Source organism: Sciurus carolinensis, chromosome 18 (assembly GCF_902686445.1).
Source record: "Sciurus carolinensis chromosome 18, mSciCar1.2, whole genome shotgun sequence".
NCBI lineage: Eukaryota > Metazoa > Chordata > Mammalia > Rodentia > Sciuridae > Sciurus > Sciurus carolinensis.
In genome coordinates, this window is record NC_062230.1 from 586687 (window position 1) to 599857 (window position 13171).

A 13171-nucleotide genomic window follows, 5' to 3' on the forward strand; every position below is an offset into this window, starting at 1 on the left:
TATAAAGAGTAAAGGTTTATTTAGCTAATGGTTCCCGAGATTTCAGTGCATGGTCACATGACTCTGCTTTGGGCTGGTGGCAGCACAACGCATTACAGAAGTGCATGGAGGAAATGCTTGCCTCAGGACAACCAGGAGTAGAGAGGAGGGGAAGCTTCCAATGTCCCCTCCAGGACATGCCCCCGTGGAGCCTCAGGCTGGGGACAGCCTTAGCACACTGGGCTTTGGGGCACAGCACCCACAGCAGACATGTGCTCTTGGGCCCCGTTCACCTAGCAGGCTCACTGAGGTGCCTGCCTACCCATGGATCATGACGTCTTTTCCAACCGTTAGGCAGGCGCACCGTGTGGCTCCATGGCGGCTTGCTCAGCCGCTGACCTCAGACAGGCCCTGGGTCATCCATGTGCAACTCTCCATACCTAGGAGAATGGCGGGGGCACACAGTAGACGTGACATCTGAAGATGCTGCACATGCCCCCAGCGCCCGCCGAGTCTGGTTGCTTTGCATCCTGGCCAGCACCCAGTAGGATTGTTTTCCAATCTGCCATTCAAGGTGATTGGTTTGCATTTCTCTTGTGACAGATGATGTTCAGTGTCTCTTCATGTGCTTGTTTGCCACAAAATAATATATATATATATATTATTATATTGTATATTATATTATATATGTATATGTAGTTTTTTGAGAAATGCCTCCTGGCTATTTTGCCTATTAAAAGAAAATGGAGGCTGGGAGATAGGGTAGCTCAGTGTTAGAGCACTTGCTTAGCACACACAGTCTTTGGTGTGGTTCCTGGCAAGACACACACTACTGTAAGTGGGCTAGGGCTGCGGCTCAGTGGTAGAGCATGTGCAAGACCCTGGGCTCAACTCTTAACATAAAAAAAAACAAAACAAAACTTTAAAAAATTGGGTTGTCTGTTTTATCAGTGAGTTGTCAGAGGCCTTTTTTTTAGTACCACAGATGGAACCCAGGGTTGCTTAACCACTGAGCCACATCCCCAGCCCATTTGTTTTTATGTTGAGACAGGGTCTTACTAAGTGACTTAGACTCTCACCAAGTTGCTGGGGCTGGCTTCAAACTTGCAATCCTCCTGCCTCAGCCTCCCAAGTCAGGGATTACAGGTATAAGTCACCATGCCTGGCCTATGTTTTTAATATAGGTAATTTGTTGGTTATGTTTTGCAAATGTTTCCAATCTGTGGCTCACCTTTTCATTTCTGTAAGTTAATTTTGTGTGTGTGTTTGCAGTGCAGGGATCAAACCCAGGGCCTTGTGCATGCTATGTAAATATTCTATCACTGAGCTACAACCTCAGCCCATTTCAAAATTTCATTTTGAGATAGGGTCTAAGTTGCCCAGTGGGCTGGAACTTGTAATCCTTGTGTCTCAGCCTCCCGAGTACCTGGGATTACAGGTGTGCACCACCACAACTGGCTAAAAACTGCACAGTTAAGTGATCATCAGTCTACAGAGCCGGGCAGCCATCACCATGTTCCAACTCAGAACGACGCCATCACTCCCCAAGAGCCCACGTGTTCATTCAGTTATTCTATTTCTACCTCTGACCACAGGCAACCTCTGACTAACCTTCTTCTGTGTAGATTTACCTCTTTAGGACAGTATATGTAAATAGGATCATATAACGTGGTCCTTTGAGTCTGTGTGTGACTTTTTTGTTGTTGTTTGGCACTGGGTATTGAACCCAGGGCACTTTACCACTGAGCTAAACCCCACTTCTTTTTAAAATTTGGAGATGGGGTCCTGTTAAGTTGCTGAGGCTGGCTTTGAACTTGTGTACCCGAGTTCCTGGCATTACAGGTGTGCACCACCGTGCCCAGTATTGCAGATTCCTTCTTGAAGCAGCAGACGGGGTCCTAATGTGTGCATGTACCCATGGGTGGTCATGCCAGTTTCACCACCCACCTGGCAGGTGTGGCTGAGGGCTCTTGGCTCCTGGAAGCACTGCCTCTGTGAGCACCTGTGGACACGGCTCTGCGCAAGCCCGTACCCACTTTTTGGGCAGACTTTCTGCAGAGGCTTTCTCCCTCACTCGTGGCTTGCACACTCCTCTGGTCTTCATCTTCTATGATTCTGTCATTCTTTTTTTTCTGGGTCCTTTTGATTCACTCCAGAATTAACTTAGTCCTCCCTTTGTATTCACATTTTCCAAAGGCACTGATTTTTACAAATTAATATACAACGAACACATAAATTGAAATAAATAATACTATATGTCAACCTAAATAACAATCAAAAAGATATTCCTGGAGCACTTGCCTGGCAGAGGTGAGGCACTGGGTTGCATCCTCAGCACCACATAAAAATAAAGAAAGAAAATAAGGTTTTGTGTCCATCTACAACTAAAAAAAAAAAAAAAAATTGAAAAAAAGACGTTCCTTAAAGAACAATGGTACTTATTGTTATGTAGCACAACTTAACAACAGACTGGTCACCACTGAGAAGTCCAGATTTGAGAGTCTTTATGAGCCAGCCGGCTGACTGTCTCACACAATGCCCCAAAAAATGGCTATTGGAGAACAGCCCCGACCACAGGGTTGTAGGGATTCTTATACCAAAAATCACATCAATCATAAGTGTCTGTTGCTATGATTCAAAATTACACTTTTTTTTTTTTTTTTGCGGTACTGGGGATTGAACTCAGGGCCTTGTGCTTGCGAGGCAAGCGCTCTACCAGCTGAGCTATCTCCCCAGCCCCTCAAAATTACACATTAACATCATGAGATCATCGACAGAGGGGGAAGTGGGTCAAAATGACCCTTACCTAGGTACAAACTAAAGAATGGTTACTAATGTCCACACAATTACCATTTACTTGGTACATTGGTTAAGAGCAATAGAGATCAAAAGAGAGCAATTTTTACTTCATAGGAGTTGCCATTGTATATTATTAAACATGTCACACCAAGTAACTGATGATGGGCACAGAGGTGGGGTGTTCCCATGGGAGAAGCTTGGTTCCTACGTAACATGGAGTCTCAGAGCAACATGAAGACTGTTGAGTCATTTCCCTTAGAGTCTGGCCCAGAACATTCTCATGGAGCCAGATCTGTCAGCCCATCACACTTATAGTAACAGAACAGCATCACAGTGGGAATACGCATGCCGTATCAACTAGTGCATTCAAAGAGGTTGGGGCACAGGGGCTTTAAAGGTGAAACGAGAATCATAGATATTCTGAAACAATAATCCCTGGTGGCAAAGATTCACAGGAGTGGTGGTTGTCTGTTTTCTTTTGTTTTTCTTTCCCTTCTTTCTGTACTGGGGACTGACCCCTGGGGCACTTGACCACCGGGATACATCCCCAATCCTGTTTATTGCTGTGACAAGGTCTCTTCAAGTTGCCAAGGCTGGCCTTGAACATTTGTTTTTAGTTGTGATGGGCACAACACCTTTATTTATTCATTCTTACCTGGTGCTGAGAATGCAACCCAGTGCCTTACAGGTACGAGGTAAGCACTCCACCACTGAGCCACAACCCCAGCCCTAACCTTGAACCTTTGACCCTCCTGCCTCAGTCTCCCCAGATGCTGGGATTTCAGGTGTACCACTGCACCTGCCCTTTCCTCCTCCCTTCCACCAGACCTTCAGTACCACTTGGAGTTGCCTTGCCCCTTCCTCGGTGGTGTTTACCATCACACATAAAAATGCTACACACTCCTTTAGGAGAACATATCCGCTCTCATGACTTTACTAAGGAACACTAATGACCCCAACTCCATGACCTTGACCTCACATTCAGTACATTACAAACTAAATGTATTTCTTAGGAGTTATTCTTCCTCACGTTACTCACACTTAGTAAAAGCTACAACCCTCCAGCCAGGAGGTGCCTTGACTTTTTCTTAATCTTGTTTATTCTCCAGACTGCATGCAGTTAAGTTGGATCATGTCCTCTGCTCAAAATTCTCTGATGAATTCTTATCTCAGATTTAAAAACCAGAGTTCTGGGCTCGGGTTGTGGCTCAGTGGTAGAGTGCTTGCCTAATATGTGTGGGGCACTGGGTTTGATTCTCAGCACCACATAAAAATAAAGGTATTGTGTCCATCTACAACTAAAAAATATATATTAAAAAAAAAAAAAAAAAAAAAAAAAAGCAGAGTCCTTGGAATGGCCAAAAGATCCAACATGATCTGCTGTCCCAGCACTCTACCACGAACTACTTCCCTGGCCCTTTCTGTCTTGAGCCAGTCTCGCTAAGTTGCCCAGAGCAGCCTGGCTCAGCCTCCTGGGTAGCCAGTCCACGGGTGTGCAGCATGACGCCTGGTCCACTTCCTGTTTGTGCTTCAATCAGTTGAGCTTTTATACAGATGGACCACAGGTTATCAGAGCTTTGAGTAACCCAGCAGTCATGCCCAGATAATGTGGTCTGCTTCCCTTTGTAGTTTTACAAGCCTGGGAACCCCAGCATTTTCTGCAGTGTTGCCTCTGAAAACTTGAGCTCAGCAGTCACATTTAAGTGTACCTGTACTGTCTGATGTCACGTAATGTATTATTTTCTGTCCACTTGGTGAACAGAAAAACTCCTTTTGTTCACAACTCGCTTTGTGGGAAAACAGTTGCTAATCAGCAAGTTTTCATGAGTCAGTATCCTTGTGAAATATATTGCATTCGAGTTCTTTTATGGGAATACTCTTCTAGAAACAGTATAATTAGTGGAAATTTCCCTCACTAAATGTTACATGTTTTTGCTGGGGCAGAAGAGAGCAAATTTGTTCAAGAAAATTTAGTTATTTCTTGCTACACTGTGACTCAAAACATCCATCTTGCCAAAATGACATCACCTGTGTCAAAAGACAAAATTAAAATAAATTTAAAGACTTTTTTTTTTTGGTGTGTAGTTCTGGAATTGAACAATACTTTTTTCCATGAAATACAACAAGCATTCTGATGGGGTGAGCAGAGCAGGCTGGTTCTATAGACAGAAAGAGCTGAAGCAAGCAGAAACAAAAACACAAAAACAAAAAGAACTGGCCAGGGATACAGAACAACAGAAATATAACCAATCACTCAGCACCCACCTACTTCAGTGCTGGGACTGGACCCAGGGTCTCATGCATGCTAGGCAAGTGCTCTACCTCCCTAACCATTTTTGAATTTTATATTTTGAGCTGGGTGCAGGTGCACATGCCTGTAATCCCAGCGGATTACAGAGGCTGAGGCAGGAGGACCACAAGTTCAAAGCCAGCTTCAGCAACTTAGTGAGGCCCTAAGCAACTCAGTGAGACCATCTCTACATGAAATACAAAAAAGGTTGGGGAAGTGGCTCAATGAGAGCCCTTGGGTTCAATCCCCAGGACTATAAATAAATTTACATTTTGAGACAATTCTTGAGGTTGGCCTCAAGAACCTGTGATTCTTCTGCCTCAGTCTCCAGTAGCTAGGATTATAGACATGTACCACTGTGTTCAGAAAATTTTTAAAAAATAAGGATTAGAGCAGAAGGTACTTCATTATCATGCCAACTGAAACTGACTTGTTTGGGAAATTTCTTTCTTTCTTTTTTTTTTTTTTTTTTTGCGGTGCTGGGGATTGAACCCAGGGCCTTGTGCTTGCGAGGCGCGCACTCTACCTAAACTGAGCTATCTCCCCAGCCCGGGAAATTTATTTCTTTCTCCTGCTTTCTCAGGTCAGATAATTTCAGTTTGGTGACATGGAACTGTAATATGCATGACCCATTTTGATCTTAGTCTGGTCTGTTGGTGAAACGAGTTTTGAGATGAAATTGGATTCTGTTTCTGCTGGCAGATGGGGCCTCTGTAGCTAAGTGCTGCAGCTCTTAGTGGTGGGCTGTGCCCTCCAGTGTTGCGGCAGACCTCAGCAGCTCATGGTCAGATTCTTTCTGGGTTCTTGTCTAGTGAATTTGAAGAATGGAATCCATAGACAAGGATGAGTGTTGCTGCCTGCAGCAACAATCCCGCGGTAATTTATTGGAGGTGGACTAGAACTGAACTACTATTTTCTTTATCTGTGCTGCTTCCTTGCTTGTTTGCTTGTTCGCTAGTTTATAGAGGAAGAGAGGCTTTGCTTACTTTTAGTTTTAGAGGAAGAGAGGCTTTGAGAGGAAGAGAGACTTTGCTTAAAGGAAGAGAGACTTTTGCTTAGAGGAAGAAAGACTTTGCTTAATTTTAGAAATGCTACTCCTTCAGAGAGGCTACACTTATCAAAGGTCTACTGCTTCTTCTTAGAGGTGCGTCCTGCATGCTAAAGGTGTGTGCTATCAGAGATGCTTTCTTTCAGAGGTGCTTCTTAGTGGTGTGTCCTGTGACCTGCAACCCGCGATCTAGAGGTGTGTTCTTAGTTCTCCGTTCTGTGATGCGATCTAGCGTTCTGCGATCTGCGACCTAGAGTTGTCTGCTTAGTCCTGCGATCTGCGATCTTCATTCTGCAACCTAGAGATGTGGCTTTAGTTCTCTGTTCTGCGATCTGCAACCTGCGTTCTGCCATCTCCTCCCAGGCGAAGAGAATGTCTTATATACCCTAAAGCAGCCAATCAGTTTAGGATTGAGTAGCACAGTTGGAGCATGCGCCAGGGTACCAATCAAGAATGAGGAACATCTGTTGACCACTAGTGCAGAGGAGACATTAACTAATCAGGCAAAAGTAGATCAGGCTGTGTTAACACTAATTATGTGCCACCTCTAGGCTCAATGCCTGCTGCCATCCTAGGGCTACCCAAACATGTCTCTGCAGATGAGTGAGTGCAAAAATAGAATTTATTAGAGAACAGGAGGAACAGAACTCCTCAATGCAAGAGGGGACCTGGGAGCAGTGCGTGTCTAGGGGTTTACATAGCACCTGGATCACTGCTACTGGTCCAAATTTATGCTAACGTGGGTTTAGAAACGTACTAACACTATTGGTCAATTCTTGATTCCCAATTTTCATTCAAGTCTGCCCCACCTCCATTTTCAGGGGCAGGTCTGAAGTGGGAGGTTAAGGTCATCCCAAGGGGCTGAAGCCGCTGCATAGATGGGGCTTCTGCAGTGCCATCCCTGACAGTGCCCAGGCTTGGCAGCGGAAGGATGACAAGTTGGCGGCCTTCTGCTTACCACGTCTGCTGGTAAGCTCCACGTGGTCATCACTCCAGGGTCTCTTTTGGCAGGGACCAGTCGGCAACGACATTGGGAGCAAGGGCGGGAGCTTCCTAGCAGGAAGGCAATGCCCACAGTCCCTGTTCTTGGGTTCTGAGTCAACAGCTTGCTTCAGGGCGACAGGGTAACAGTTTCAATGCGGCATGAACACAGGTGTGCTATTCTCCACTGGCAGAAACCCATCAAGAAAAATCTGTATGGCCCTAATTGAGTTCGTAGAAATTAGACCTGGAACACATTCCCGCATGCCTACTCTTTCCTAACACCTACGAACCCACAGAGAAAGGTGAGGCCACTCCGCCGCCCCGCGCTGCTCGTCCCGCCCGCGCAGCGCTCCCGCTTACCCGACCCGGCGCGTCGCAGGGCGTGGGGCGGACCCGGCAGGTGCTCGGCCCGACGCGCGGGCGCCGAGGGGCTCGCGGGACGCCTGGCCTCTCCGCACCCGGGCGGCACGCGGGCTGCAGAGTGGCCGCGCGTCCCAGCGCCGAGGACCGTTGGGCACCGCAGAGGACCCGCGCCGCGTCCGGCCCAGCCCTGCGGCGTCGCCGGAAGTGACGCGCGTGCGTGGCGCGCGCGCCGCCGGCCGGGGCGGGGCCGGGCGGCCTGGGGGCGGGGCGTGCGAGGGCCGAGCGCACCTCTGGGAGCGGCGCGGGTGGCGGCTGGCGGACGCCGGGGGCCGCCGAGCAGGTGGGAGCGGGTCGCGGCCGTCGGTTCGCGCCGCGGGTTGGGCGCCGGGACCCACCCGTGGGTCCCGCCCCGCCGTTCGGGGCTCGGCCGGGGCCGACGCTTGCGCGCCGGGTCGAGGCGGGCCCGGGCCTCGGCGCCGGCGGTCGCGGCCGAGGCGGGAGCGGCGGAGCGACGGGGGCAGCGCGCGGCGCCCGGCGGGCTGCGGGCCACCGGCCACCGCGGTCGCGCCTCAAGAGTCCCGCCGGAGTCGCAGTGCCGCCCTGGGGTGCGGGCAGCGGCTGGTCCCGGCGGCCGCCCTGCGGTGACCCGGCCGCGGCGCCGGGCGGGCGGTGTCTCGGGGGGTGGACGCCGGGGCGGACGGCGGCCCCGCGGTGGCCGTCCGGGGTCCGGGCAGGTCCAACTCGGGTCCGCCGTCCCTCTGCCGGTCGACCGGAGACCGTGCGCTGGCCGCCTCGCGCTCCCCGGGTGCGCGGCGCCCGCCGCTGTGCCGAAGCCCCGCAGCGGCAGCTCTGCTTCTGTGGCGTCTGTCCTCAGGCCGAGCGGGCGTTGCGGGTGCGCGGGGACCGCGTGTCGGCGAGCGGGGCACCGGTCAGACCCCGGCGTTGGTCCTCAGGGAGGACAGCGCGAGGAGTGCTGGTGGTGGGACCCGGGCCGGGCTGCGCCCTGGCGGTGCCCCGCCCCCGGGCTGCCCGCAGCTGCCCAGTCTGGCCTCCTAACACCTGGAACCGCAGGCGTGCGGAGAGCTGAGAGCGTCACTCTTTGGCGGTGGACTAGAATCGCCGGCCCCTCTTGGGGTCTGATTTCTGGCACGTGTGTTTGTATTGGCTGTGCAACGAGCCTCTCCGCAGAGGTGACTCACCCCTAGGATGCAGGGAGCCGCCAGTGTAACCTGAGGCTTGCGACTCAGTACCTGTGCTACCAGGTGGTCACTGAAGTGTCACACGAAAAACGAGACTTTCACAGAGGAGACCAAACGTTTTGCAAGTCTTACTAAGTGCTCACCTGTATCCTGAAGCACTCGGAAGATCACGTGGTCTTTACGAGACTGAAATGCCTTGAATACTGTAGACTGCTGTTAGATGTGGGGAGCAACAACAGTTGGCTTGTCCTTAACCCACAGAACATTATTCAGCTAATGTTTTGTTTGATGTTTGGATAAAGCTCCCAAAATGCTTTTTTAAAAAAGGCTTGCACTTTTATGGCGCTGTTTCAATTTCTCTGTCAGATTCTTGGGTTTTTTTGTTTGTTTATTTTAGTACCCAGGATTGAACCCAGGGGCCCTTAACTACTGAGCCACATCCCCAGCCCTTTTTAAATATTTTACTTAGTGAGACACGGTCGGTCTCACTAAGTTGCTTAGGGCCCCACTAAATTTTGAGACTGACTTGAACTTGAACTCCTTCTGCCTCAGCTTCCCAAGCCCCGGGATTACAGGTGTACACCACCGTGCCCCATTTATGAATCACATTTTGAAGCTAGCTGTTCCATTCCCATTCAAATAAATACTCAATTTTAATTACATTTGTGATGAGTTTTGTCTCTTTTAAGATTAAAAATGCCTTTTGGGGCATTTTTACATAAGATATTGCTACAACTTTTTGTGTATTCTCATTAAAAATGCATAATGTGAAAGTTTTTCTTTTTGTAGTTTATAATAGATAGTTATTCATGTTCTAATTTTAGACATAATATTTGCTAAAACAGTTTTTTCCTTTAGAAAGCACTTTGGAGCACTTTTTAAAAATTGCTTTAGAACTCATAAAATGTTTATTGATGGACAAAAATGTCTTCTTGTGGTATAATTTTTCTAAGTGGAACTTACCACTTCTACAACATCCTGTTCCAGAAAGGATTCCTAATGACCAACAAAGGTATGTACAGCATACCACTTATGGACAGACTGGTGGGTGATGAATTCAAGACTGAGGAGAAAGTATGGTGGAGGGGAGTGAGCTCTGTGTACAAGTACTGGGACTGAAACCCTGCTTTCTAATATCAGTTCGCAGAGAAACAATCATGTACATGGTTCGCTGACCATGGGAGAAGAGATTCCAATTTCTCCTTTGGGTTCCCTAAACCTTCCTATGGTGGAGAAGCTCCTCAGCTGCACCCTTGCTAATGCAGGGTGTGTTCCAGAGGGCTGTGTTGCAATTTAGTAAAACTCTTCTTTGCCTCATTGTGCATGTTGGTGACATAATAGCAAGACATAATTCAGTAAAAGCAATTCTGTGCAAGACATAATTCAGTAAAATCATGGGATCCACAAGTTCAGTCTTGAGATTGCTGAAGGATCTGTTTTACATTATCTAGATAACTAAGTACGTGGCATACTTGTCAGACTACCGTCCGTAAATATTTTGTTTCTCAGTGGAGCTTCTGTAATGAATTTGTTGGCAGGGGGGCCTGAATTAGTGCTTCCTGATGATTCCTTGAGTACATCTTTTTCTGCTGTTGATTTATCACAAAGCCATGGTTTATGATGCTTTATCACCAGGGTTTGATGGGTAACGGAAGAGGACAAGGACATGTTTTTGAGTGAAAACCGTCTCAAGTCCAGAGAGATAGGCTGAGAGTGTACCAAACAATAGACCTGAAATTCATTTCTAGGAGTAGGTTTTGGGATATTAGCTCCAGCACAGAGAGCATTGGCTTGAAAAGCCAACGATTTGTTATTAAGATTGGAACAGATTCATTCATCTTAGAGGAAATGTAAGTCATTATATTTGTATTTGCTCAAACTGAGGAGTTGCCCTTTCAAGTAATAATAGTTGAAGTTTATGAATGCTAGCATTACTCATCCTTACGCAGTGAACAGTGGGTGGGACAGTCCCTGCCTAAACATAGTCATGTAATGTTGTGATTCCGTAATTGCATTTCCAAAGAGCCCTTCACATCGTTCTTTTTTAAAAGTGTTCCTGAAAAACAATCTGGGCTTATGACCAAAGTTTTGAATAGGCTCTTATGAGAAGAACAGAGATAAAAATTACCAAAAAAAAAAAAAAAAAATCAAAATCAAAACTGTCAGCTAATGAAATAGGTTGACTGAAATTCATCATAGGGTTAGGCAGTGTAACTCAGTGGTAAAGTGGGTGCTTAGCATGCATAGGACCAAGTTCGAACCCCAACATCACATTAAAAAAAAAAGGAAGCAGGTATGATGGCGCATGCTTGAGCAACTGCAGGCGTTCAAAGCCAGCCTCAGCAAAAGCAAGGCGCTAAGCAACTCAGTGAGAACCTGTCTCTAAATAAAGTACAAACTAGGACTGGGGATGTGGCTCAGTGGCCGAGTACCCCTGAGTTCAATTCCCTGTACTTCAAAAAAAGAAAAGAAAGAAAAGCAAAATTCATCATAATTGATGTTTTAGGTTATATATAATATGCCAGGCTTCTGCTTAGCAAATCAGACTGTATTTTTGTGTAAATATATTAGCCATGGCAGTTGAATAGTGTGGTAAGTGTGTAGGTTTTATTTAGGGCATCAAATGTATAGTATTAATACTATCTATGAGAAATAAATGGCCTAGTGCTTTCACACCCACATGCTAATTATTGATGTTTCCACAAAACATATTTACAATGTTCCCTCCCCCAGTAAATAGAATGTTTATCACAGAAATTGCCTTTTAAAATCTTTTTAATATCATCTGTATTAAGTAGACACTACTTGCTCTCAAGAACCTGCTTTTATTCTTATATGTATCTGGAAAGAAATTAATTTTTTGTTATTCATAAGTGCATCTGTAGCATGTAGGCTGTTGCCTTAAAGAATTTTTGCCTTGACAATACTTCAATTAAAAATACATGTATTCCTCAAACACTATTATATGTACACTATAAATTTGAGTATGTCTATAGTATACGTCTAGAGTCATGTATTTATACTCATGCACACAGACATAATCATGCTTGAGAAATAGATTCAGATTTTTGAAGTTAAAGTTCTCAGATTCTGACGTAAAAACTAATCGGGTTGAATTTCAGGTCTAACCAGTTCTAGCCCGAACTAAGCCAGTAATGGTGATGAGTAGTGATTCTGCCATTTAGATCAGGGGAACACTCAGTTTCGGTGCTTCGGCCCTCACCTGCATGCCAGGCCAGAGCTTTACCACTGAGCGACACCCCAGCCTCCAGAGTACATGCCGTGCGTGAGTCCATAGTGCTTCACAGGAAGTTACTGAGCGTTTCTACTTGTGGCTGCCATGGCTTCCTATCCATGTGAGTTGCAGCCAGTGTTTTCTGTTGACCTTTAAGGCTATGGGTAAAAGTGTTCTTAGCTCCCAGTGATGGCTCATTTCTAACCATCAGGCTCACACTGGGATTTTATATTTTCCTGATGGATTAATTTTGTTGCCCTTTAATCTCTAGGAGTAAGCACTTTTGGCCGCCTTATGTGATGCCTACCAAGTAGAATGTTGATGTAGCTTTATTAGCCTTTTGGTAAATGTTGCATGCTAAATATCTCTTTCCGTTCTTTTGCTTCCAAACTTTGTCTTGGAAAGCATCATGATGTTGGGTTTGGTTTTTCTCCCTTTAGTTCAACCATTTCGATCCTTAATTTGAGTATTTAATCCACTTGCATTTAATTTAATTGCTGCTGCAATTAGTGTTAGGTCTATCTTTTAGGTGTTCTTTTTTCATGGTTTTGTGTGTGTGTGTGTGTGTGTGTGTGTGTATTTGTGTATTTGTGTGTGTGATCCTAGGGATCGAATCCAGGGCTTCAGACTTGCTAGATAAGTGTTCTACCACTGAGCTATTCCACCAGCTCAAGTTACCTTTTTTATTTACCTGTTCCTGTTTTTTTCTTCTCTTGGATTAATGACTATTCAGTTATTCAATTTTTCCTCTCTACTTTCTTACACATTATCTATCATTTATTATCAGGCTAATTCAGATTTTCACTTTTACCTCTGCCGTAAGTAGTACTTGAACTTTAGAAACTAGCTGTTTGCCTTTCTCTTACTTGTTTTAGTTTCACCCATTTTAATTCCACATGTTTTAAACCCTTAAGAAATTATTGTTTTGTATGATCGCTGTTCACTGATGTTTACTTACTATTCCCTTGCTCTTCATCCCTTCCTGTATTGGTTTCAGTTGGGACTGGATAATTTTCCTTTTGGTTGCAAGAGCGTTCTGATATTTCTTCCAGTCCTAGTCTGCCCATAATGAATTCTTTCTTTTTAAAATTTTGCGTTAACTTTTTGTAAAGAAAATAGCCACTGAACACTGCATACAAGATGGACGGTTATTTTCTTTCAGTGCTTTCAAGTTATTTTCTGGCTTCTATTATTTCTGTTGAGAATTTAGCTGTTTTATTGTTCTTTAGAAAGAAATGCATCTCTTCTCTGGTTGCTTTTTAAAAAAATTAATT

At 46.0% G+C, this 13171-nt stretch overlaps 2 protein-coding genes across 4 annotated transcripts in view; one reads left to right on the top strand and one right to left on the bottom strand.

Moving 5' to 3' along the window:
- Positions 1-13171, bottom strand: part of LOC124970626 (translation initiation factor IF-2-like) — a 33615-nt gene that overhangs the window by 8379 nt on the left and 12065 nt on the right. The window contains exon 2 of the mRNA XM_047534113.1: positions 7461-8411. Within this exon, the coding sequence (XP_047390069.1) occupies positions 7461-8411 (951 nt within the window). The remainder of the gene's footprint in view (positions 1-7460; positions 8412-13171) is intronic.
- The window catches only part of Rabgef1 (RAB guanine nucleotide exchange factor 1), a 60862-nt gene continuing 55380 nt past the window's right edge, over positions 7690-13171 (top strand). For 2 of the 3 annotated variants that reach the window (XM_047533608.1, XM_047533610.1), the window contains exon 1: positions 7729-7803. The gene's annotated coding sequence lies outside the window, so the exon portion shown is untranslated. Of the gene's footprint in view, positions 7804-13171 lie in introns of all 3 variants that reach the window. The other variant, XM_047533609.1, reaches the window with a different exon arrangement.